This window comes from Triplophysa rosa, unplaced genomic scaffold (genome assembly GCF_024868665.1).
Source record: "Triplophysa rosa unplaced genomic scaffold, Trosa_1v2 scaffold50_ERROPOS2019382, whole genome shotgun sequence".
Classification (NCBI taxonomy): Eukaryota; Metazoa; Chordata; class Actinopteri; order Cypriniformes; family Nemacheilidae; genus Triplophysa; species Triplophysa rosa.
The window spans coordinates 27,305-54,472 of record NW_026634518.1 but is presented as its reverse complement, the minus strand read 5'-3'; the positions used below and the strand labels follow the sequence as shown (position 1 = coordinate 54,472).

The window sequence follows — 27,168 nt, the reverse complement described above, 5'->3', positions numbered from 1 at the left end:
TCCAAGGTGTCCATGTATTTTTAAACGGATAGTTTAAAGTAGCCTACTTCTTTACTTGACAGGGGGGCAGCTGACAGTAGCACAATGCTGACGAACATCATTTATTGTAATCCGGCGAACTTTGTGTAAGCAACGAGTACAAATATTCATCTTCTCCTCTGTCATGGTCACAGCTCTAGGTAGAGATGAATGGCTTCCAGTGGGGCAGCGGATGTGTTTTCGCCCCCTGAGTGTAAACGCGGAAGCGGCCGTGCATTGAGTGCATAAAAGCAGAGACTATTTGCACCAGGTCCGCCCACCAATATGTGATTGGAATTGAGAATATGTAAGAACGACTCCATTGTAAACAGTGACTCCAGTGGCGTAAGTTGTAAAGTCTGTTTAGTGCGACACACGAGGCCGGTGTTCTAATCAAACTCTCGCATTTGTTTTCAATAAAAATTTTATTCAGAAAGTTTAGGGTAAAGTAACGTTATTTGCAACTTTTTTAAGTATCAATAGCATCTAACTACTATTTCTACTTAATGCAAAGAAAATACAGCTATTTTCGGTTAGAGTAAAAAGCATTGCTGCCTTGGGCGGGCTATTTGTAACATTACTCTGTGTAAATAGACACTCCGTAAATGAAATGTTTTATCAAAAATAAATATAATACATTTTATTAATGTGTCTATTCACTAATATCCATTGAAAACGTCTCTGTTTTTGCTTTAATAACGTTACTGTTACAATGACAACACACAAGTGTCTAATGACGTCACGGCGTTAGTGAAGGTCAAGTGTCATGAGCGGTCTTGTCCAAATGGCGCAAAAACGAATTTCAGACCTTTTTACCTCATGCAGGACTTCAGCAGCGTCAACTCAGAAAGAAATGCCACTTTCGGAGTTTTGCATGCAGGCCAGCAGAAATGTAAGACAGTTATTTCTTGATTTGAGATTGTGGCTAGGTCTACAGGCAGAATATGTAACGTTACGGGTTGATTTCTTTGCTGTTGCCGTGCAGCACTCAGTTCCCTGATAGCACACATACATCTGGTTTACGTCTATTTGACGTCTGCATTTACATCTGCAAGACATCTACAATACATTGTTTGCTCATCTGCAATACGTCTCGGAGATGTCTGCTGTCAGACGTCATATAGACATCTAGAAGATGTCTGTAAGATGTTTATGATTTAGAATGGATGTAAAGCAGCTCTTTCTAAGATGTTTAGCAGATGCTTTTAAGCAGCAGATATCCAGATCTTAAGCAGACGTATTACAGACGTTCAGACATCTCCGAGACGTATTGCAGATGAGCAAACTATGTATTGCAGATGTCTTGCAGATGTAAATGCAGACGTCAAATAGACGTAAACCAGATGGATTGTGCTATCTGGGTTGTGTTTAATCGCGTGACCGGTTTGCCCATGGTTTTTGTTTGGGTGGTTAAGCTGCCGCCGCGCAGCTAGTTTTCGTACAACAGATTTTGCTTTGGCTATAGGTATACATATAACATGCGTTTACTGTATATGTTTGTTTTTATGCTGCATCCTATAATCACACTGGGATCTTCTTTATTCTCGGCAGCAACAAATTTTTGCCTCCGTTATTTATTAACATTAAACTTAAGCGGCTCGCCCATGGCACAGTCATAACACAGTAATAATAAAAAAAATGACAGCAGCCCTTTCTCAAAATACGTTCCCGCGGCTATGGCTGTCCCTCTTCCTTGCACGGGAAGCAGTTTTTCCCCAGAAGCCCTTGAACATATAGGACGAAAGACAGTAATTTATGATTAACAATTAATTCTTGCGTTTATAGTTCATCTCCCACACCATATGCTTATGCATATGCACCACTGGTAACTTTAACTAGCAAATAAATAAAATACTTTAGCATCTGAAGAACGACAGACAAGTCTTTTTTGACTCACTTTTAGGTTACTCGGAACTAAGAGCAATGTAAAACACATCCACGCCCGTCTGAACTAAAACAGCTCATCTTTTTTTTTCCGGGGATCCAAACTACCGTAACCTTGCTAACGTTACTTCTATTGGCGCATGGAAAAAAACACTCAGTGCACCAAATCAACATTAGGTATCCATTTCTGTGTGCTACAATACAAAAAATGTGCGGTGATGACCTCAACACCGCAGTCGGCATCTCATTATCTCGGTGATGCGGTTATCATCACAGCCCTACACATCACCCTGCCATTCTTTTCTCCATTCAATTTCATTTAGACTATCACTGTTAGTTTCTTGAACAAAAGTCACATCAATTTTTTTTGACGTATTAATTCAAACAATAATGCTCTGTTCTGTATACACCTTGCACCATTCAGATTAAGGGTGCCTATTCTTATTGCACTCATCTGATTGTGTGTTTCTAGGAGACAGAGAAAAAGACACAAAACTTAAAAAAATAACACTATGTAGTTTCAAAACCATCCTTATTCTTTAGTTCCAGTTTCACTCGGGCAGCAAATTTCCTTAGCCTATATATATCTCCTGTACCGTGAATTCTTCTTCACCTTTACGTCTCATTAACTTAACAACTGAATCAATAAAAACTTTTCGATCAGTTAAGTAGTCTACAACCTGGACATTTTCTGACCTTTCATGATAATTTACTCACCCACATGTCACATGGTGATGAAGGGTGTTGTCTAGTGAACGATTAGTCATTTTCTAAGAAAACAAAAAATATATACTTTTTAGACATGATTCTTATTGATGTTACATGATAGTCTTATTGTAGGTGCGTCCCAAATCGCGCACCACTATTCTCAACTCAACTATAGCGCTTTTTACAATTTTCATTGTTACAAAGCAGCTGTACATAAGACATATTGACTATAAGCAAAACAATTAAAGTTGTACCTGCAAAAACAAGAAAAAGTTGAAAACACAGAAGACAGACATACCCACATACAAAACACTCCACAAACACAATATGCACACATACTAACACACATAGACATAGACACACACACACGGACGCGCACGCACACACACACGTACACAGACAAGTACGCACATACACACAGACACGCACGCACGCACGTACACGCATGCACACACACACGCTCAGTGAGAGCACACATTTAGATAAAGGAGAAAGAAGCACAAGGTCAAATATACAGACTATAAATTCCTATATGCAATATTAATTAAGTAAAACTTTAAAATTCTAAAGCACCCCCGGCCAGGCAAATAGTGCAAAAAACAGTATGCAAAGGTGGCGAGGAACCCAAAACTCTAATCGAGAAAAAAAACCTCAGGAGAACCCAGGCCCAACCAGGGGATTCCAGTTCCCCTCTGGCAAAAGCTGCTGCCTCTGCACAAAGCTCCAGAGAGCTTGCACAACAAGGCTAATAAAATAAATAAACTTACTAATAAGGTAAATTATAGTTTAAGATTATCATTAATAATCTAATAGCATTTGAGAATTTTGTGGTGAAGAGCGTGTCAGGTGACCGCGTCCTTCTTTATCCAGCTCTATCATCTCAGCTCTTGTCAGGTCGCCGCTTCCCATTCTCCGCTCTACCATCAGGTCAGGCCATGAACTGCATCCTGCTCGCTGTGGTAACCTTGGAACAATGAGACAAGACTGGCTGAGAGTAGAGTACTGTTCTGCACTCTTTGATGCAACAAGTACATCAGTTGTGTTTTTGGTTCCGGTTGATCTAACTAATGCAGCCTAAACCCTCAGAGATTTATATTATGGAAGAGTAGTGTATGCAAGATTAAAAAGATGCGTCTTTAGTCTAGATTTAAACTGACAGAGTGTGTCTGCCTCCCGGACAGTGCAGGGAAGACTATTCCAAAGTTTAGGCGCTAATTACCAACTGACAGGACGCCTGAGAGCGTAATGCACGTGAAGGACTGTAATACAAAAGGAGTTCATTCAAGTACTGAGGAGCTAAACCATGTAGGGGCTTTATAGGTAATAAGCAAGATTTTAAAGTTAACGCGATGCTTTATAGGTAACCAGTGCAAGGTTGACAGAACCAGGCTAATATGTTCATACTTTTTTGTACGTGTAAGAACTCGAGCTGCCGCGTTTTGGACCAGTTGGAGTTTTTGTAATAAGCCTGCAGGGCAACCACCTTGCAGTGCATTACAGTAGTCTAGTCTTGATGTCATAAATACATTAATTAACTTCTCTGCATCTGACATTGACAGCATATGACGTAGTTTAGATATATTCTTAAGATGGAAAAACGCAATTTTACAGGTGTTGGCGACGTGGCTCTCAAATGACAGACTACTATCGAATAGAACGCCAAGATTCTTTGCTGACGACGAGGGTTTTATGGAACATCCGTCAATAGTTAAGCAGTATTCTTGGTTGTTACTTATAGCAGTTTTCAGTCCAATAAGTAACACTTCTGTTTTGTCCGAGTTCAGTAATAAAAAGTTGTTACTCATCCAGTTTTTTATATTGACTATGCATTCCATTATTCAATGGAACTGCTGTGTTTCATGAGGCTTCGAGGAAATATAAAGTTGAGTATCATCAGCATAACAGTGAAAGCTAACTCCGTGTCGCTTTATTATATCTCCTAGAGGTAGCATGTATAATGCGAAGAGCAGAGGCCCTAAGAGGCCCTGGACTTGCGATTTGCGTGACACCTCATTGTTTATTGCTACAAATTGAAAACGGTCAGATAAATAAGATTTAAACCATTTCAAAGCTATTCCTTTAATGCCAACGTAATTTTCGAGTCTATGTAGTAGTGTGCTGTGGTCAATGGTATCGAATGCAGCACTAAGGTCTAGCAGCACCAATAACAAGATACAACCTCGGTCAGACGCCAATAGCAGATCATTTGTAACTCTGATCAAAGCAGTCTCTGTACTGTGACATGCTTTAAATCCAGACTGGAATTCTTCATTGATGTCATTCCTTTGGAGGAAGGAGCATAATTGAGTTGAAACTACTTTTTCCAGAACTTTAGATATGAAAGGTAGATTCGATATAGGCCTGTAGTTCCCTAGTTCTCTAGTGTCGAGTTGGTTTTTTTTGACAAGGGGCCTTATAACAGCCACTTTATATGCTTTAGGCACATGTCCTAATGTCAGAGATGAGTTAATAATACCAAGAATAGGATCTATAATTTCTGGGAGCATCTCTTTCAGTAGATTTGTAGGTATAGGGTCTAGGATGCATGTTGTTGATTTAGATGATCTAATAATTTTAGACCGCTCATCTTGATCTACGGTATAAAATAATTGCATTTTCTCCTTAAGGGCGCTGTAGTTAGTTTGTTCAGCGGGTTTCACTTCTGATTGCATTGTTATAATTTTTTCTCTAATATCTTGGATTTTATATGTGAAGTAGTTCATAAATTCATCACTGCTATGCTGATATACAGGATCAGAAGTCACTGACGATTTCTTTTTTGTTAATTTAGCCACTGTGTTAAATAAAAACCTAAGGTTGTGCTGGTTTTCTTCTATTAGTGATGAAAAGTAGGCGGATCTAGAAGTTTTTAGGGCTTTCCTGTATTTCCGAATACTATCCTTCCATGCTGTACGAAATACCTCTAATTTAGTTTTCTTAAAGTTGCGCTCCCTTTTTCGGGCCGCTTTCTTTAGAGCCTGAGTGTGTTCATTATACCACGGTGTGGGGTTGCCATTTTTAATCTTCTTTCAACGTAGAGGAGCAACTGTGTCTAGCATTACCGAGAAGGTGGAATTAAAATTTTCAGTGGTAATGTCAAGATCTTCAACGTTATTTCTCATGCTTGCGATTTGAGACAATTTGGGCAGATTATCGATAAACACATCTTTGGTAGTTGAAGTTATTGTTCTACCATATTTGTAACAATGAGTTTTATTTGCAGCCGTAGGCCAGTGAAGCAAACATAATACCACATAATGATCCGAAATGTCTTCACTCTGCTGAAAGATTTTAACATCATCCACATTTATACCGTAAAACAGTATTAAATCTAAAGTATGATTACGAAGGTGAGTGGGTCCTGACACATGTTGACTAACGCCCATGGAGTGAAGAGTGTCTTTGAAAGCCATTCCTAAGGCATCTGTAACGTTATCTACATGGATGTTAAAGTCACCAACGACAAGGAGTCTATCTGCGGCCAGTACTAGTTCTGATAAGAATCCACCAAATTCTTTAATAAAATCTGTGTGGTGCCATGGAGGCCTATATTTAATAGCTAGAATAAATTTTAAAAGTTTTTTATCCTTAGTATTAGGTATTGAAACATGAAGAACCATGACTTCAAAAGAATTATATTTAGAGTTAGACTTCTGGGAAATGCTAAAAGAGTTATTGTAAAGTGCTGCGACATCTCCCCCTCTGCCTTTTAGATGAGGCTCATGTTTATAATAATAATCTTGGGGGACAGATTCATTTAAAGTAATATAATCATCTGGTTTTAGCCATGTTTCTGTCAAACAGAGCATGTCTATTTTATGATCTGTTATCATATCTTTAACAAAAAGTGCTTTATTAGAGAGAGATCTAATATTTAGCAGTCCGAGTCTTAACAGTTTATCTGTATTTTGTTCATGTTTAATTTGTTTAACATTTATTAAATTACTTTCAAGAGGTTTACTCATTATTTTATGTTTGCTAATCCGGGGGACAGACACAGTCTCTATTTTGTGATGTTTGGGAGAACGGATTATTACATGTTGTACATTTTGTGTATTCTGCGACGTGAGACGGCAAGCAGACAGTTGGTTAAGCCATTCTGTCTGCTCCCTGACCTGGGCCCCAGCGAGTCAAGCTTTAGCATTAGCATTATTAAGACTTTTTGCCATATTTCTAGACAGAATGGAAGCCCCAGCCCAGGAGGGATGGAGACCATCTCGTTTCAACAGGTCAGGTCTGCCCTCAAAACTCTTCCAGTTATTTATAAAAACTATATCATTCTGCAGGCACCACTCAGACAACCAGCCATTTAGTGATGATAATCTATGGGATGAAATTAATCTCAAATTGATTAACAAATGCATGCACAGTCATCCGTGAACGTGATACAAATTACACTTGTATTTCACTATTCACAAACAAATGCCTAATGATTTGAATCTGTGAAATTTAGATTTGAATAAACATGAGGCGATTTGTACAAATAGAGACAGATTTGTGAATACAATGTTTCATTTTGTGTCCATGTATAATCATTTTGCGCATACAAATGAGAAGTTGTGCATTTGTGTATCCTGCAGCGCGCGTCCATTCATCCTGTTCTGTGCATTCGGATTTTGAGACGTTCTTTACGCGGTTTTGCATTGGACAATCCACACACAAACAACTTCAGATCAACGCACAACCGTGCATAAACTACGGCCTACCGCTAGATGGCAGTCTGACGGAGCGACGAAGAGGTTTGCGGCAGAGGTGGCGATAGACATTTTCACTAGGCTCATAAAAAATCTATCATAATATATTTTCACCTGTCACTATGGTCCATGGTTGATGTTACGTGCCAATTAGCATGTTTGTGACATCATCACTATGTGCATGCGTTTACTCTCTGAACTTACTGAACTGAATACCCAATAAAGTCATTCACATATTTAATGTTTCTGTTGTCAGACATAAAACAATAATTACAGACAAATGTTTATAATCATAACAGTAACAATGACAGGTGCTTGAAAACGCTGTTTTTTTATCATTTATTAATTCACTTACAAGTTACTTTAAGATGCTGTTTTGTTATGAATGTGCTGCTTCTGCCACTCACTGAACGGAAAAGACACAGAGAAACATTTTCCCCGTACTTAAAGTTAAGGTTTATCCAAAATAACGCTAGTCGCTAATTCTCTCTGAAGGAAAAAAGTCTGTAAACACCGCACCACTGTTCGCGCCTGTGTGTATGTGAGCACGCGACGCGGGGGTCTGATTAAGTGACAGATGCATGCATTGCAGAATCAGATCCTCAAACAACGTTATCGTTGTGTTATTATGAAAATTGTAAAAATATTTTCAGTTCGTTTTGAAACTATGGTGAAACAGATTAGACGGTGGTGAGACGGCATAGTCTAATGACTTGTTTATACACGCGCGGCGCCTGGCTCCACACCGCGAGCCTCCACTGATCCCGTTTTCCTGAATGGGCGAGACGCTTATGAGTAATGAATCGGGAAACATGCGCCCTTTCCTCCGGTCACTTGCGATCACGTTCTGATGAAAGGAAATGATTGGATGCTACCAATTTGACATAAAGGGGAATTACAAATTGCCCTCATTGTAATCCATCAAAATGACTCTCGCCCATTCGCCCACCACCGTCTAATCTGTTTCGCCATAGTTTCAAAACGAACTGAAAATATGTTTACACTTTTTATAATAACACAACGATAACGTTGTTCAAAATGACGGACAATGAAAAAGTCTAGTCAATGCCATCAATGAGTCAATGCCGTTTTTTGCATTGACTTTTTGATCAAAAAGTCAATGCCGCAAACCTCTGCATCGCTCCGTCAGACTGCCATCTAGTGGTAGGTCGTAGTTTATGCACGGTTGTGCGTGGATCTGAAGTTGTTTGTGTGTGGATTGTCCAATGCAAAACCGCGTAAAGATCGTCTCAAAATCCGAATGCACAGAACAGGATGAATGGACGCGCGCTGCAGGATACACAAATGCACAACTTCTCATTGGTATGCGCAAAATGATTATACATGAACACAAAATAAAACACTGTATTCACAAATCTGTCTCTATTTGTACAAATCACCTCATGTTTATTCAAATCTAAATTTCACTGATTCAAATCATTAGGCATTTGTTTGTGAATAGTAAAACACAAGTGTAACTTGTATCACGTTCACGGATGACTGTGCATGCATTTGTTAATCAATTTGAGATTAATTTCATCCCATAATAATTTGCTATAAATCTCATTCCCACGATAAGCAGTGAGGGGACCAGAGAATATTACAGTGTCTGACATCGTGCTTGCGAGCTCACACACCTCTTTAATATTATCTTTTGTGATCTCCGATTGACGTAGTCGAACATCATTTGTGCCGACGTGAATAAGAATCTTAGTGAATTTACAATTAGCCTTAGCCAGCACATTTAAATTTGACTTGATGTCAGGCGCTCTGGCTCCCGGTAAACATTGGACTATGGTGGCTGGTGCCTCTATGTTAACGTTCCGAACAATAGAATCACCAATAACTAGGGAACTTTCAGCAGGTTTCTCAGTCGGTGCGTCACTGAGCGGGGCAAACCTGTTCGAGACTGTAATCGGAACGATTGAGTGATGTTTTGTCCCACGACTACGCCGTCTCACAGTCACGAAGTTTCCCAGCCACGGGGGATTTTCAACCGGAACCGAGCTGTGTGCGCTAATGTTGCTCGCATCCAAAGTGTTTTCTATCGTCGTTAAACTCTTACTATCCTCAGATAAAGATTGGATGCGAGACTCTAATTCTAAGATCTTCTCTGTCAGCCTAATTATTTCCCTGCATTTATCACATATAAAACCCTCGCAGCTTACAGAGAAGGCTAAGCTAAACATATGACATGAGGTGCAAGTAACAATAATAGGAATAGAAGCCCTAACTCACCGGATTTGAAGTGCAATTCCAATTTACCAAGGTTGCTCGATGAATCGTAGTATACTCGCTTAAAAAGAGAAACAGTTAGCACACAAGACAAACCAGAGGCAAGATGATATTCCACAGTGTAAACAGAAAGCAAGCTAACATGCTATTGCTATGCTAACGGCGTTAAGTTAACTATCACTTTTGGTTTAGAATCTTAAAGTAAATAACAAGAACAGGGTTATTGAGATATCAGGATAAGTTAGCAACGACATTAATAATTAACGATAATAAAATACACTAATATTAGAGCGAAGTGTAAGTGCACTGATACAAACCTCGTCTGGGAAACCTTGTATACTTCCGGTTAGTATAAAACCTTTAAGTTTTCCATTTGGGACGATACTACCCATTTTAAATTCATACAATAGAAGATGCGGGTGGATAGTGTATATCCACCCACAAGTGGATAGTGCATAGTTTAAGAACATAGTGTATATTATGTAATTTTGGACACAACTTCTGTTTAAACGAATCGCTTCAAGGAGTCATTTGTTTGCGAGAGGTTCTGATCACAATTTGATCTCATACCAGCGAACTCGCTGTGTGTACAATTACAGTAATGCTGATTCAACGAGCCAGCTGCACAGTTTTAAACATTACACCGTGTCTACACGGATTGTCGCGCTGCACCGCGCCACGTCCGGTGTGGACAAAATTAACAATTATAATGGGTTCTAATGCGTTCTATTGTCTCTTGTCACATCATGCCGCATCCGGTGTAGACTTGGTGTTACACTGATGTACGCCACGTTAATTTAAGAATCAAGAAATTTAAAGTACTTAAATGCCAAAGAAAGAATATTTCCCTAAAAGGCCAAAAAATACAGCTTATCCAGGGCCTAATATAGCTTTGTAGGAGGAAATTAAACTGCAACTCTTCAGTGAATCCAACATGGTGTAATGCCGCAACTGCAGGTACTGCCCATTGAGTGAACACAGTGTTTTTTGTGAAGACAGACACTCAACATAATTTTGACAAGATGGAGGTGGCACGAAATTTGACGGAGGCGGCCGCCTACAATTTTTCTATGAAGGGAAAACCCTTTATGTGGGTTAAGGTCAAATGATGTCTAACTGAAATTTCCAGTGAAGTTGTAGTCGACAGCTCAACTTGCGTACTTACCCAATAAAAAAAAACTGGGGAGAATGCAAGAATAATAAAAAAATAATGGTCAAATATTTGCCTTTGGTTTTTTAAATGAAAATTTAATTCTGGACATGACAAACGATATGTAGGACCCTGAGTTTTCTTTAATTATGTGATATGAATCTATCATGATTGTGCATGTTGTAATCCATGTGTTATTTGTGAACTGTATACACACTCATCTTCTGTCCTGACCAGTGGCTGGCAGTGCGTTAATCAAACGGAGGGATCATTGTGAAGATGTCGTCAGTACATCATTTGATAATCTTGTTCCCCATGGTATTATATGTACATCTCTACCTGCTCAGACGTATGGATTGGATTGCACTCTAATGGCATTATTTTATGTGCTGAGAGTGGGCATCTCTCCCAGAAAGGTCTACCTGCTCAGGATTATTCTGCAAAGCATAAACCATTCTTTTTCTTTTTATCTGTGAAAACCCAATGAATGATGCTGTTACTCCCTGCTAAGACTTTTTAGGATTATTTATATTTAATTATATTATTATAATTATATATTATATTATATTTTCCATTTAAAAGAAACACTGTTATGACTGATTTATTATTTTAAACTGATTCATCAAAAATATTATTCATTTTAAACTTGCAACCTTAGTTTTTTATTCTAGAGATATTTGGGGGTATAAGGAAAAGGGTTTGTTTCATGTTTGGCACATATAATGAGAGAGGGAGTAACGATATTCCACTTTCTTGTCATTTAAAGCATAGGAAAAAAAACTTTAACCTCAGAAAATACTTGTTTAATTATTAATTTATTCATTGATGTACAATATAAAGGTTTCTGTATCTGTATTATTGAATACTATTTTTTAAAATATGAAACGAGCAGCTGATTAAGTGTTTTAACTAGTAAAAATCAAAGGCTGCAAAATGAAATCAAAGAAATTGCCGGTTAATTTCTTTCTCACTTTATCTCCCGGTTGTGTTTGTAGGTAATGTAGTAGACATTTACCAGAGGGAATTTCTGGCTCTTAGAGACCGTCTCCACTCTGCCGAACAAGAGAACCTTAAACGCTCCAAAGAGCTCAATCTGGTGCTGGATGAGATCAAGCGAGCCATCGCTGAGAAACAAGCATTGCGGGACATCAACCGTACCTGGAGCAGTCTGTCGGGTAAAATACAGACACAGAACAGCTAGACATTTAATCAGTCGCAACCAAAGTGATGTAATATGCCTACAGTACTACTGTTGATGCACTTCTGTACTATGGACTTAAAGTGACAGGTCACCCAAAAATGAAATTTCTGTCATCATTTACTCACCCTCTTGTCATTTTAAACCTTAGGACTTTCTTTTTTCCGCAGAACACAAAATAAGATATTTTGAACAAAGTTGATAACCGAATAGCACTGCACCACATTCAATTGTATTGTATGGACAGAAAACCAATGCAAGTTATGCAGTTAACATTTTTAAAATATCTTCTTTTGTGTTCTGCGGAAGAAAGAAAGTCATACTGGTGAATGAATGATGACACAATTTTTAGTTTTGTGTGAACTATCACTTTAAAGGTAGTCAATGGTGCCCCAGAAATCTTAGTTGCTAACATTCTTCCAAATATCTTTCTTTGTGTTTAACTAAACAAAGAAATTTATACAGGTTTGGACCAACTTGAGGGTTGGTAATTCATTCATTTAGACTGATAGGGTAAAAATATGCAATCTATGGTCCGAAATCAAGCTCTACATAACTGTATATCAAATATATATATGTCTACTTGAAACCTGTTGCATTGCATCGGTAAAGGCAGAGTTTTAAGCTATGGGGAGTGGTCGCAGTAAGACTTTGTTCCCACCGTTACCCTTTGCATTTTAAGGGTTGGCCAATGGTTGGGGTAATGTTTTCTAGCGCAAAGACAGGATTAGAGTTAGAAACCGTGAATACTAATAGGGTAAATCATGTGAGGACTATGATAGAAAAGCATTTAAAAAGCATGCAAAAGTGACTGGAGACATTCTGTGTGACTTTAAGATGAGACCAAGCTAAAGTTGTGGAATGTGACCAGCAGTAAGAATATTCTGCAGCTTCCCAGCATCTTCCATCATCTGCCACACCTACTTGCCAAGGAGACCAGCCTTCAGCCAGCTGTGCACATCGGCCAGGGCCGCACAGGAGGTCAGTGTGTGTATGTTTACTTGGACAGCAGTAATCAAATTTTTTACCTTACTCTGACTATATTCTGATTAAGGTGTTTACGTGAGTTTCTTATAGAATATTCCTTTCATGTTCCTGTTTTAAATGTTATAGAACATTGATTGATTATTGTTACAGATCATTACGTCGCCATGCCAGCAAATGTTCAATCCTCTCTTGTTTGCCGTCAAACGACTGACCACTGTTTTGTCTTCATGTCTATTGTGGCAAACTCCCACACACCGTTAATTGTGTGACTAAGGTGTACATGTCTCTAATGCACTTTGATAATGCAACTAAAATAGGAGTACTCCACATGTCTTAATTCGATTTGTGCTTACTTTGAGAATGACCTTAGCCAGCCGTTTCATACTGAACGTGATGCGATAATGCGATGCGATTGGCCAACGACCTAAGCTTTCACATCAAGAGCTATGTGATTGATGTCAAACAGCTATTTCACTCCTGTAAGATAGGTGGTGCTGATGGACAATGAGTTCACTGTTGTTTCAGGAAAAAAATGATGCTTTTGTGAGATACCCATGGATGCATACGGCTCTCACTAAATCCTTGGTGTTTTGAGTCAGACGACATTACGCGGGCATGTTTTTTTGGCACGTTCAAGGACCATAGGTAGTCTACATGGTTAGGTTTAGGGTGTGGGCAGTGTTGGGCCCCCGAGAGGCTGAAACCTAGGGACGCCCTCTTTGGCGGATGAACGAACGCCTATAAACTCTACCACAAAACCGCTGAAGGAGAAAAAATAAGCTATTTGGATTTTACAAGCTTGTACCCCTTCTGTCAGGCTAGGAAATCCTATCCTATTGGTCACCCCGAAATCATTTTCAAGGATTTCTAGCCGATTGATCACTATTACTGTCTTGTTAAGTGTACTGTGTACCCACCGCGCAATTTACTGCATCCTGTATTACCTTATCGCAGCAATAAAAAACTTCATTTTCCATTGTGTCGCACATGCACACGCACACGCAAAACCAAACAACGAGCTGTAATCATACCGATGAGGAGAGAGCTCTCTCAGGTTGCTGGGTCAGTATTGAACTTTTAAAAGCCATCGAGAAGGGGTATGTAGTATCTAGAATTGACGAGGTATGGCATTTCCGCCAACAATCGGAAACGTTGTTTTGCGATTACGTGAAAACGTTCTTGCGGCTGAAACAGCAAGCGTCCGGCTACCCGTCGAACGTCGTCACGGACGCGGACAAAGCGAATTACATCCGTAATTATTATGAAAAAGAGGGGATTCGTCTCGACCCCGAAAAGATCAGTCACAATCCCGCTCAGAGGTCAATCAATAAACTGCTGTTGAACTCTCTTTGGGGGCGCTTTTCCATGCGTGAGAACCTACCAAAAACGAGTCTCGTGGAAAACCCTGAAGAGTTTACCAGATTAGTTTTCGGCGGAATCGACACCCTGAAATATTTCACGTTCGTGTCGGATGACGTAGCTCTCGTTCAGTATCAAAGTCCCGAAGGCGATGTTTGCGAACCTAACAACATTAACGTGTTTGTAGGAGCATTTACGACAGCGCACGCTCGGCTCGAGTTGTACGAGCTTATGGAAAAACTCGGCGACCGTTTGTTATACTCTGACTAGGGATGTAACGATTCACTCAGCTCACGATGCGATGCGAGTCACGATTCTGATCTCACGATGCGATTTAGTCACGATTTACTCACGATTTATTTTGAAAAAATGAGTTGAAACAAATTAGAAATGAACAACTTCCCTTGCATTATTTCTTAAATGCTTCACGTTTCTTTGTATGATAAAATAATGTTTTATTTCAAATAACAAAACTAAACTGCAATTTTATAACAAATTAATAATAGAAAAAGTCTCTTTAATATAAACAAACTAATACTGTATGTGCTTTTCTTGGATTTTTTGCATTTAAGAAATATCAGCATCCACGTTAAGTTTGCAGTGAAAATAGCGGCCCCTGCTGTTCAAAAAATGTATTGCGATTCAGTTCAAGCCTCAACCGATTTGAATTGTTGCTCATTATAACCGATTTTCAACCGGCTCACGGTGAATCGTTACATCCCTACTCTGACACAGCAGCATTATATTTGTGTCTAGGGAAGGCGACTGGATCCCCACTCTGTCGACCATCTGGGGGAGCTGACGAGCGAATTGGAGCCGAGATTCATTTCTGAGTTCTGTTCCACGGCCTGAAATCTTACGGTTATCGCAGTCCAAAGGAAAAGTGACCATGAAAGCTAAGGGAATAACCCTGAACGCTAAAAATTCTCAAGCCATCCGATTAGACACTCTGATTGGTCTGGTTGACAGCTATGCGACTTCGCGTGACAGCTCGCGATACCTCATGGCCCATACCGAAAACATTGTGAGGGATAAAAAGCATCTCACGTTGCACAACAAGTCAGTCGTTAAAAGGTTCAAGGTGGTGTATGATAAACGAGACTTTTGACCGATTTCACCAGTAGCCTTTGGATATTTATCTGATAGACTATAAAACAAAAACTCCCGATCAACATCGTCTCAGAACTGGGCTGCTTTCGACCGCCAGGTGGTTTATCTCCCTAAAAAAAGAAGACTCTAATCATTCGTCATGTCAGCGCGGCTTTGTAAACATCTACCCGTGCTGAAACTGCTACATAAAGCGAAGCCTAAACAGCGACGTCTTATTTTACAATCGGCTTCCGACGAACTGATTCTAACGCTCTGCGAAGTAGCTCTTAACATCTTATACGGAACGATTCCAATCAGCGCCAAAGACTATCGCAAGCTGAAAAGGAGAAAAGCCGAAATTAAATTGGTCTCCGATAAAAAAATTGGCCTATCAGCCAAGAAACGCATTATCAACCAAAAGGGCGGATTTCTTTTACCGCTCCTGAGCATGGCTGTCCCCTTTATTTCCAGCCTAATAGCTTCTAAACAGGGCTGAGAATGGAGCACGCGGAGAAAATGTATTTGGTGCCTCGTCACCAGTTGGACAGGTTGAAATCTGAAAACGCTCGAGAGGACATTCAACAAGTCGTCGAAAACGATCTGGACACGTCCATAAGGAATATTTTACTGAGGCCAAATATGGATCAGTATGAGAAAGCTAAACTCTACTCGAATATCCTGACAAAGTATTTGGCGATCGTTAAGCAAGGGGATCGAGAGGGCAACGTTTTAACGCTGTCGTTACCACAACCCTCTGCCGCTGATCATAAAGAAGGGTCGATCGGTACCGATGACAACGTCGAGCCTCGGATGGACGCGGTGGTCGCCGAAGTGTTGAAAAACATGCCGTCGAGAAGCGTGAAAAACAGCAGCTACATATTAGAAAAAATGTCTAAAGATAAAGGAACGTCTATGTGGAGCTCGACGGGGGAGTTTGTGTTTAGGGGGAGCGTCATACCAGGGTCGCACATGCTGGATTTGATAAAAAATGTTACCAACCCGCAAAAGGTTAGGGATGACAGAAGACCGGTAGGATGGACAGAGTTTCTTCGGACCTTCGCCGAATTAAACATACCGTTTTCTAAATTCCGAATCATCACGTTAGACGCGCTATTAATTCAATAAGAGGCACGCCTTTGCGACCCACCCTCCAGTAACTCGTTCTAAAAAAACCAGGAGGCAATCACGGCGTCGGCGCCTCGATATGCCTTTTCTGATTCATCATTTCATTCCCCTTCTATGGATAGAAGCGCGTGGCTAGAATTTTGACGATAATAGTGTACCCTATGGACAAACTCGATAATAAAAAACAATTTAAAAAGCATATGTCTTTAAGAGTTTTTATTTAGTCGTACAATGTATGTTTATTACTTGAATATGCATGCAAAAGAATTACAGGTATGCACACACTGAATGCACCGAGATGATTTTTCATGAGGTCCATTCATCCATAATTTTTTCACAAAGAGCGACACCATTTTATCATTTTTAATATAATCATCGCCATGCAGCCCCATCACATCGTTATAGTCGAGACCCTTGACTAGTTGATAGAGAAAGTGCTGTCCGCAAACGTCCGACGTAAAATCCTGAACACGTCTGGTCGAATACCTTGTATCCGAGTTGTTGGTTACTAGAAAGTTTTTAATGGTGCGGGGAAAACGTTCATCGTCGGGCGGATTCCCGAAACTGTCGAAAAAACACGCGGATCCCTCTCGACCTAAATAAACGGCTAACCAGTGCTCGCCCGGTAGCTCCGAAGCGTGAGTGTTGATTATTGCCATCGCCGGTAAGTTCCTTATCGGTCTTTCGGGTAGTTGATCGCATGCGAGAACGCCGAGAAAATGAGCGTTACGTGAAATTTTGTCCATGATTGTCGTGAGCTGTAAAGTGTTCATTTTATAGATCAATAATGATCGACCAGGATCTGTCTGCGATTTGAAACTTGAATGATCGAATCGAACACCGCGTAAACGATTAGCGTAATGGTCTTAGCTAGCGCCTTTTTGAACCGCACTTCTAGCCTTATGTTCCCGGACTTGACGAGCGACAGGTGCTGTCTGCACTCTTCGTCGGGTGTTAGGTTAAATGCGAACAGGCTGTAGCCATTCATAAACTCGCCTCTATCGAATGCGAGCCCGTGGTTTTTCAGATGTCTCCCTGTAGACATCACCAGCTGGTAATATTCGCGTGCCGCGGCTCCTGAATCGAAATCCGGCTGTAGCGGCTTGGCGGGCACTTGTTGACAGTCGACGTAGATGGCCAGGAACTCCATGTCGTAATGACTGAAAGTGAATGGGTTTTTATCGTACGCTCCGGTAAAGGCGTCATTATCGACCATCCCCAGAATGATTGATTTCGGCAACGTTCCTAAAAACAAGTTTTCTTGATTTGAAACACGGGATCCTGTAGGTATAGACAGGGTTTTGAGGCATACTCTGTCTATAGGGTACTTTGCAGTAGCGGTGAGCAGAGCCTGGTCATGCCCCAGTCTCACAGACAGCGACACGCTGACTTTCTTGACAAATAGGGATGCCGAGACGATTTTTACTTTGTAGGCCACATCGTCGCTTCTCATCAGACAGAATTTGTTTTTGGCTCTGATCAAACATATTTTAACGTCGACACCGTTTAACAGTAATTTTTCTTGAAAGAAAATGTCGCTGTGAATAGGCGCTAGTAGCTCTACCACCTTGCCACCCTTCGTGTAGTTCGACCTTTTCGTCAGACCCTCGTTATCGCCTAACGGGTCATTCTCGTCCATCTCTCCGGCCTCGTCCTTGTGAAACATGCCTGATGTGAAAACCGTTTCCAACGCATCTTTACTGTAGTTCATAAGACACTCGATCATGCAGCGATAAGGGTAGGTGCTTGAACTCTGCGGTATCAAACGGTCTCCAAGACTCACGTCGACTTGTGAAAATATGGTGGCTCCGGGGTAGTTTATCAGACCTACCGACGTGGGGTCAGGTATGTCGCCGCCGTTAGGTTTTGTTATTTTAAGTCTGAGAAAAAGTATCGTATTATTTAAGTCCAAGTAATTTTCTCCATTCCCTGCGATAAAAAACTCGAATGGCGCAGAGTCTGATATAGCGGAAAAAGGCGGTACTTCTAAATAGGTGTTTTTCTCAAGAACCGTCTGCGTTGGTGGAACTGTAAATAAATCCAGCTCGGACTTGATACATTCCCCGGACATGCTGTGCAGTAATGCCATGTTAGAATATGGTCTTTACGGATCTCTTAGCCGACTTGCTTCGCTTAACAGGTTTCTTACGCTTTCTTTACGCTACTGAGCGTTTCTTCAGGCCGCTATTTGTTTTCTTTATCGAATAACCACGCCTCCTTACCCCTGGCGGTTTAGTCATGCGTTTACGAGCCATGACCTTCAGACCCGATCCGTCTCGAGTCTTATGAGCTCTCGACAGGGCGGTCGTGACGACATCTGACACGATGTTTTTAGCAGCCGTTTTTAGATGCGGCTTAGCGATGCTGAATCCTTTTTTTAACAGGGGTACGGCCATTCTGAACAGACCTCTGAAAAGACCTCCTAGTCCTGCACCGTACATAACCCCTCCTCCTGCATATCCTGGCAATCCTCCGCCTGCCTGATTACGGTAATAGTCGACGTAATCATTCGTATTCATAGCGTGGTGGTTATAATAATTCATTTTTCAAATGTCAACTCAGAAAATTCAAGGGATCGGTCGTCGTTCAATTCTATGTCGACGTCTGTGAAGACCGGAGCATAATAAGGATGTCGGTAACCAACACGTGCTTATGTTAGTTCATTTTAAGAGAACAGATTGTTTCGATGGCTTAAAGTGTAATTTTACAATGACCTTTCCGTGCGTAAATGGTACTTCGAGGTTTTGGTCATCCTTCAATAGCACGTCGATGTCCGTGATGACAGACTTGTTGACAGCCACGTAATGAGGCTTCTCATAACGAATCGTAATCGATTCCTTATCTTCACCCGAAACATGAACACACCTCAAAAGGGGGACATACAAATCGCCCACCGTTTGGTATTCGATAATGTCGGTGTAAACATAGATCATATAGAATCCTGCGTGGATATCGGCTTGATGAGGGGCGTACGTGACAACATCTCTTTCAAAATCAGCTTTTTCATCGTAGTTGATTAGTCTCAAAGCATCGTCAGGTCGCACTCCTAAGATATTGGCTAGCTTGCCGTAGAACGATATTGAAATGTTAAGCTTCGCTCTCAGAAAGACTTTGTTTGTCACGCGGTCATGGCCCAAGGCCACCGACGGGGCTAGTACTTTGTTTATCACTTGAATCACAGCCTGAACATTAGCGTAGTACCCAGGGTTTATACTGAGCGCCTTTGAAACAAATAAGCTGGATAAGTAACCGCTTTTTGCGTGGCGGTTGGGATTCGGGGTAAAGTCTATCTTTTTTCCGTCGGCAGCGCTGGTGGGTTGGATGTGTAACGTAAAACCACCATCTTCCCGATTAAAGTTGTACCAGCTCCTAGGATATTCGATCTCGCACAATCCTACGTGCCATCGGCCTTTCAAGTTGATAGAAGAGGCTAGTTTGGTTCTGTAACTAGATATCCGATTTTCAGGGTAGACCGACATAGAAGCATTGCACGGGAGCGTAACGTAGAACCCCTCGTCGTCCATGTTAGTCGTTGACTCGAATGACATAGAAAATGGTTCTAGGAGGGTTTTAAGGCGCTTGCAAGTCCACCAGAACTTTTTTGTCTACATAGCTGTTAAATTTCGAGGGCCACCCCACCCATTTGACTAAAACGAGCGTATTTCGGCCCTGTTTTTTCTGTCCTAAAATCTTTTCCACTTTAAACGTCTTGTCTTTGCTCACAATTATTTTTTGTAACTCTTCCTCGTAAAAAACTCCGTTGATGATTTCTCCGTCGTTTCTCCAGCGGCTGTCGCGGTATGCAGACCGCTACGGTGAAAAATTCTTCCGTGTAGTTCTGCTCGTAACCTTTGGCGAACACCCCTCTCACTTTAGAAATCCTCACAACGTCACCGACTTTAAATTTAAATGATCGCGCATCGTTCTTTGTACCGCCTTGCAAGTTTTGAAACACCAAAGCCTCATTTTCTCTGCACACGTCGATCGGTCGCATTCTAATACTCCGGTGAAAACTGCTGTTGTAACCTTGCGTGATGTCTTGTAAAAACATCTATGTATCGTCGCGAATTAGTGGCCGTTAAAAATCTACACATGCGACTTTTTAACGTTCTGTTAAAACGCTCGACGACGCTCGCTTTCAAATCGGTAGCCGTAGAAAAATGATAAATGTTGGGCTTTTTCATCAAATCTTGAAAATGTTTATTAAAGAATTCTTTCCCCAAATCTGTCTGTAATTTGCGTGGTACGCGTCCCTCGTCGAGTATAGATTCAAAGGCTTTAGTAACCTCAGGCCCGCTCTTATTCTTTAGCAGGCGCATCCAAGCGTACTTGCTAAATACATCTATGCACGTTAGTAAAAATTTATGATTATCGTTTTCCGCGGAATAGGCGGACATGTCGACAAGTTCCGCCTGGAACTGAGTATCCATACCGTACACTACGACTCTATTCCGTTTGTATTTTATAGGAGCCGTTCTATGCGTGTAAGCGTGTAAGCGTCCTCGCCCGATAGCCATTCCGTAACCTGTTGTTCTCTCAGGCGGACACCGGTGTCCTTTAGAACGGCGTCTTTTAATCGTTTTTTACCTCCTAACGCTCCAGGGTTGGACGGAGTGTAATAAGCTTCCTTCATGAGCTCTGCCATGTTAGCGTTGCCTCTCTCCATAAAAGAATGAATAGAAAAATGTATACGTTTTAAGATTTTATTAAAAAAAAAAAAAGAATAGCGATACATGACATAGAAGAGGATAAACAATCGGTTACTAAAATAAGGTACAATGACTAAAATAAGTCATAATAAAACAATGGTTACATAGACGCTAAAATAAGTCATGATAAAACAATGGTTACATAGGCGCTAAAATAAATCATGAATAAACATTGGTTACATAGACACTAAAATAAGTCACGATTACATGATGATCACACGTGTGATAAAGCCTTATATATTATCCAGCGAGCACAGAAAATATACGCAGGACATTAGGCTCTTGTCGAGAATGTAGTTGACAAGGGTTTCAACAATTTTACCAACGTTTTGTTTCTCATTTTTTGAAATCAGGGCCACGCACAGCTCTGTTACGTACGTGCACATGCACATGATCTCTTTAACATCTAGCTCGTCGCTACATTCAGACACTATGTCCAAAACTTTTCTGACGCTCACGCAGATAGGCTCTTGACCAATCGTGCAGAAGCTGATAATTTCACCCCACGAATTTGACAGTCCTTTCACCGTGATCATATTTTTCTTGAGATTTGACAGACGAATGCTATCCGCAGAGCAATCGTTTTCTGAATCGCAAGACGCGTTGATTAATTTAAGCATCAGGTCCACCATCTGTCTTTTGTAATGCTGTTTAAAAATGGGAGCTATGATCTTTAGGCCGCTGCAGCCGCTTCCCATCTTGTCTTGTTCAGGCTTTGCTTGCATCTGTGCTGACGCTTCGGATGTCTTTGTCTGAATCCATTTGGGAATACCAGGTATTGACGACGTTGCAGAAAACCTTGTCGGTGTCGCTGTTCAGAAGACTCTGTCGGATTTCTTCTAGCTTTGCGACAATGTATGGCTCGTCTTTCAGTTCGTAGTAAATGGCACACGTGGCTCCTTGTATCGCGCGAGTATCTGCCTTAAACCCACAGCGTTGTAGAGCGGATGCGGCGAGGTGGTAAAGTTTGTCTTTAAACAGCTTGCGGCTGAACTCTAAAAAGTGTGATGCAAAATAGTACGATGTAGGTTCAAACAGACAGGAATGCTGCATCTGGCTCGGGTGATCTATTTCGCACACCAGACACTCTTCTTTGAGCTTGACATTGATGATGTGCTGTAGTACCACGGTGACCACGCCTTTAATGACGTTGTAGTCGAGGTCCATGAAGAATCCGTCTGTGATATCGATCGGAGTATCACCCACTTCCATTAGGGACCCGCACGATTCTACAGGATCGTCCGTCTGTATGTGGTGTACCGCGTTGTCATCGCGAGCGTCAGGAACTGTGTGGAGAGAATAGTCGCTGATGTTTTCTGAAGCGTAGTCTTGAGACATTGTTGCGGGAGAGGCTCTGTCTACTGATTTTTATAATGGCTTTAGTAAATGGGTGGGGACGGTCCGACGGCCCACTGGCTGCGCGCGCACTTCTCGGGGTGGAACAGCTGCACTTTAACTCTGGAATAGCCATCGCGCATATCGCACCACTTGATCATTCTGTTGATGTTGGAAAAAAGGGTCTCCAGGTCATAAAGGTCAGCCCATTTGAACAAAAATTGCATCTCGTACAGCTCGTGATGTTCGTCGTGCAGGATAGCCCCAGTGCGATTGCGAAGCTTTGTGTTGTCTTTGCAGAAGAAAAAGTGAACGCAGTCATGGTGTTTCTTTTTAGAATGATCGCCGACCACACGGTAACGACCGTTGGGCGTTACCGTGTCCCACTCGGCGATGTACAAAGGTTCTTCGCGACTGTCGTTTAAATCCTTCCAGACGTAGTTGTAAAACAACATCCAGTCCTTGTCAGGGAACGCCACGCAGGTGTCTTGTCCGGGTACGTATTCGCCTTTTTTGTCAGCGCTGTAGAGGGTTACATCTCGCAGACTCTTGTATAACCGCGTAGCCTATCACGCGGTTACTCCTCCATCACAAAATTTCGCCGTCACGTTTTCTTATTTTCGTGAGAAACTTTGTCAGACCGATATACCCTCGTTGATTTTTTCGGTGCCAGAGCCAGATTCTCTTCGAATAGATCGTCGTCCCATTTCTTCTGGAGGGGTTGAGGAGAGCTGCTCGGGCATGCCATGTGATGTCTGTGTATATTTGCCCTCGCTATTTTCCCGCTTTTATTTAACAAACCCCCCCCCCCCCGTTTATAGTTATACGAAAGCGGCGCATGTGTGTGAACCGAGCTACTAGCACGTAAAGACACTCAAATTTCACGCTATGACGTAAAACAAATCGTACCCGATTAAAACGTCCGACGCTGTCACCTACAGGTCGAAAACAAGTTGAATACACCCGGTTACAATCCTCCTCTTTCAAAACAAATTTACGAGCCTTGGTGCGGACACCTCTCACTGGAATGTTATAGACTGGTGAAAACTCTGCAAAAAACATCAGGTAATCTGCCTGGCCTCTCTGCCTTTCCTCTCTCATATATTGAATACATTATTTAATTACTTCTTTAATTACTTCTTTACTTATTTAATAGATGCTTTATTTATTTATTTAATCACATGATTATTCATTTAAACCTGTTTGTTTATTCAAACAGTGTTTGTGTAGTTGTTGTCTTATTCATTATTATTTTTAAACGGTGTTTAAATAACCAATGATTGCGTATTAATAATGATATCATCATCTCCTTTAAATTACATATTTTCATTCATGCTAAAGATATGTAGCAATACATCCTAAAACATGCCCTAAAACATGCCCCGGAAAAATGGGATGTGAGGGCATGGTCAAAAGTTCAACGCGACGTGGGCGGTACCACACTAAGGGGGCGGATATGGTCAAAGGTCAACACAAAGTGGGCAGTCCCTCGCAACTTGGGTGGTCCGGAAGTAATTCAAACCCCAACCCCCCTCCGCAAAGGTCAATGACCCCATCAATCATACCTGTCAATCATTTTGACACTATGACCCGCATATATACTACTGCTAGCTACTTTTTTATAGTAACTTGTAGTGTAACTACTTTTTCAGAAGCTTCTTTTTACAGCTTAGCTGTAACTTAACTACTTTTATTAATGAGTAGCTTGTAGCTTATCTAACTACAATTTCAAAGTAGCTTCCCCAACACTGGGTGTGGTTAAGGGTATCGTAAGACTCGAAACACAAAGGATTTAGTGAGAGCCAGATGCATACCGGATAATGAAAAACATTATTATTATACAAATAAACATGAGTGTCAGAATGTTTTCATGCCTGTTATTTTTACTAGAAAGTGGTCTGGCTGGTTATGACTGCAGTGTTTACAGCACTATGTAAGCATATTATCAAAGGATATACAGATATTGTTATTGTTAAGCTAGCATTTAAATTGACTTCAGAAAATGTGAGCTGGTTGAAAATCGATTAAAATATGTAGAGATCGACTGATATGTCGTTTTCACGATATTTAATGTTGTTTATATGTCTATGTGGTGTATTTTTTAAATGCTTTAAGATAAACCGTGTGCAAATTCATCATTTTAAACCATTGCAAATTATTTTATCCATAAAACTGTAGTTTACCAAAGACAGTTTGAAACTGCCATTTACAACATTATAACCCTGTAAGCAATCATGTTAACAGATTTGAGCCATAGATAATGCAAAGATGGCACAAAGACTTGGTACTGAAATGATCGCTGCTGTTTCAGTTCTGCTTAGCGTGCCGCTCACATGTAAATGAGGCATCTATGTACAGTACCTGTTCCTGTACTCGGAGGGGGGGGGTGGCTTTGCTGATGTCGGTTGTTGGGGAGGTTGCGGGGGTGTTGTCCAGGGCAAATAGGGCACCCCTCTGATCGTTTTAAATCTTTTAATTAATTTATATATAACATGTCAAATTCTTAAATGTAAATCAATTTATTTATTCATAATCAGTGATGTATAAAGTACCTAAAAGCAATACTTGAGTTAAAGTACAAATATCTTGCCAGAAAATTACTTTGGTAGAAGTGAAAGTAACCTTTTAGAATATGACTGAGTAAAAGTCTTATGCCCGGTTTCACAGACAAGGCTTAAGGCTAATCCCAGACTAAAATGAATGTTTGAGCAGTCTTAACTAGGGTTGGGAATCGTTTCAATTTTATCGGTTCCGATTCCAATTCTGATTCTGCTTATCGATTTCGATTCTTAACGATTCCCAGTTTCGATTCCACAGTTGAAGTAAAACATTTAGATATCAACCTGTATGGTCATTTAGCCTGCTTATTGACTTGTTTGCATATATATGTATATATATATATTTATGAGCACCGTTTTGTGTATATTTACACATAGAAACACACCTTTTCTGATTTATTACAATTTGTATTATCATAGTTGAACTACATCATGGTTAAACTGCAGTTACTATAATGCAACTATGGTTAATTTGTGATTCCTGTGCTTTAATGCAAATTCTATAGCTAAACTATGCTTACTATAGTAAAAAATATCGATAATTTTCATAAGGGCTTTTATTGAGATATCAGCAGATCATGCAACGCATGTACTTTTCTGAAAATATGCACACAGGAATTGATAAGAGGAATTCAAATTTTAATCTCAAGTATCCGATTCCTATTCCTTTCGATTCCGATCCGATTCCTAGCCTTTCGATTCCGATTCCAAATTGGAATTGATTTTCGATTCCCAACCCTAGTCTTAACTGAAAATAACTCGCCTTAAATCATCTTAAAGGATGTCAGCGCCATTGTTTTGTCTCAAGATGCACACCAGTAATGTTTTTTACTAGGGCATTTTTATAAAAATAGCTTAAATATCCTAATTTAACTAAGGGTTAGTCCAGGCTTAAGCTAAACCCTGTCTTTGACTCCGGGGCTTAAAGTAACAGATAAATATTGTAGTATCAAAAGTACTTTTTATATTAAATCTACTTAAGTATTTAAAGTAAAGTTGAAGCAAACGTTGTTAAAAAAAAAGTTTTTTTAGCATAAAGATCAAAAATCGTGCTTACATAGAAATTTACAACTTTGAAAAAGCTCTGTCTCAAGCTCAGTATAAACATGCAGAAAAGCTGAGCGTATGTGGCGAAAAACAGTCTGCATGCCTTCAATGTTGATTTATGCAAAGCTAGACAGAACTTTTTCTCTAACATTATAAACTGCAACATAAATAACACTCGCACTCTTTTTGCCACTGTAGAGAGACTAACAAATCCCCCGAGTCAAGTTCCCAGGGAAATGCTGTTTGATGACAAATGCAATGAGTTTGCAACTTTTTTCCTTGAGAAGATCGATAATATCAGAATGGAAATCAGCAAAGCTCCATGCGGCAGTCAGGCCAGTCTGACTTCAGTACAACAACATCAGAAATTAGTAATTCTGTCTGAATTTCAGACAATTGATCACAAAACCTTGGAGGAAATGGTACAGCATCTTACAGTGTCAATTTGCAGCCTTGACACACTTCCCACATCCTTTTTCAAAAGAGTGTTTAACTGTTGGGAAGCAGATCTCCTAAAAACAGTAAATACCTATCTGCTTTCACAAACTTTCCCAGAGTCCCTAAAAACTGCAGTTGTCAAACCTCTACTAAAAAAGAGCAATCTAGACAAAACTTTACTGTCTAACTACAGACCAATATCAAATCTTCCTTTTATAGGCAAGATCATTGAAAAGGTTGTCTTCAATCAGCTGACCAAATTCTTAAACTCAAATGGCTACCTTATCAGTCTGGATCCCGTCAGCATCACAGCACAGAGACAGTGCTCATAAAGATAATAAATGATATTCGATTGAATTCTGATTCAGTCAAAATATCAGTTCTGGTATTACTAGATCTCTGTGCTGCCTTTGACACAGTAGATCACACCATACTCTTACATAGGCTGGAAAATTGGGTAGGGCTTTTTGGGTTGGTACTTAAATGGTTCGGGTCATACCTTAAAGGGAGAGGTTACTATGTGAACCACAGCTATGCAGATGACACTCAGATCTAGCTAGCCCTCTTACCCAATGGCTACAGGCCTATTGACTCTCTTTGCGTCAAAACTTCCTTCAGTTAAATAAAGACAAAA

At 40.5% G+C, this 27,168-nt stretch overlaps 1 protein-coding gene across 1 annotated transcript in view; it reads left to right on the top strand.

Annotated features, from left to right (window-relative positions):
* LOC130550975 (alpha-1,3-mannosyl-glycoprotein 4-beta-N-acetylglucosaminyltransferase B-like) overlaps positions 1-27,168 on the top strand; it is a 95,639-nt gene that overhangs the window by 48,081 nt on the left and 20,390 nt on the right. The window contains exons 3-4 of the mRNA XM_057328511.1: positions 11,685-11,864; positions 12,725-12,868. Of these exons, the coding sequence (XP_057184494.1) occupies positions 11,685-11,864; positions 12,725-12,868 (324 nt within the window). The remainder of the gene's footprint in view (positions 1-11,684; positions 11,865-12,724; positions 12,869-27,168) is intronic.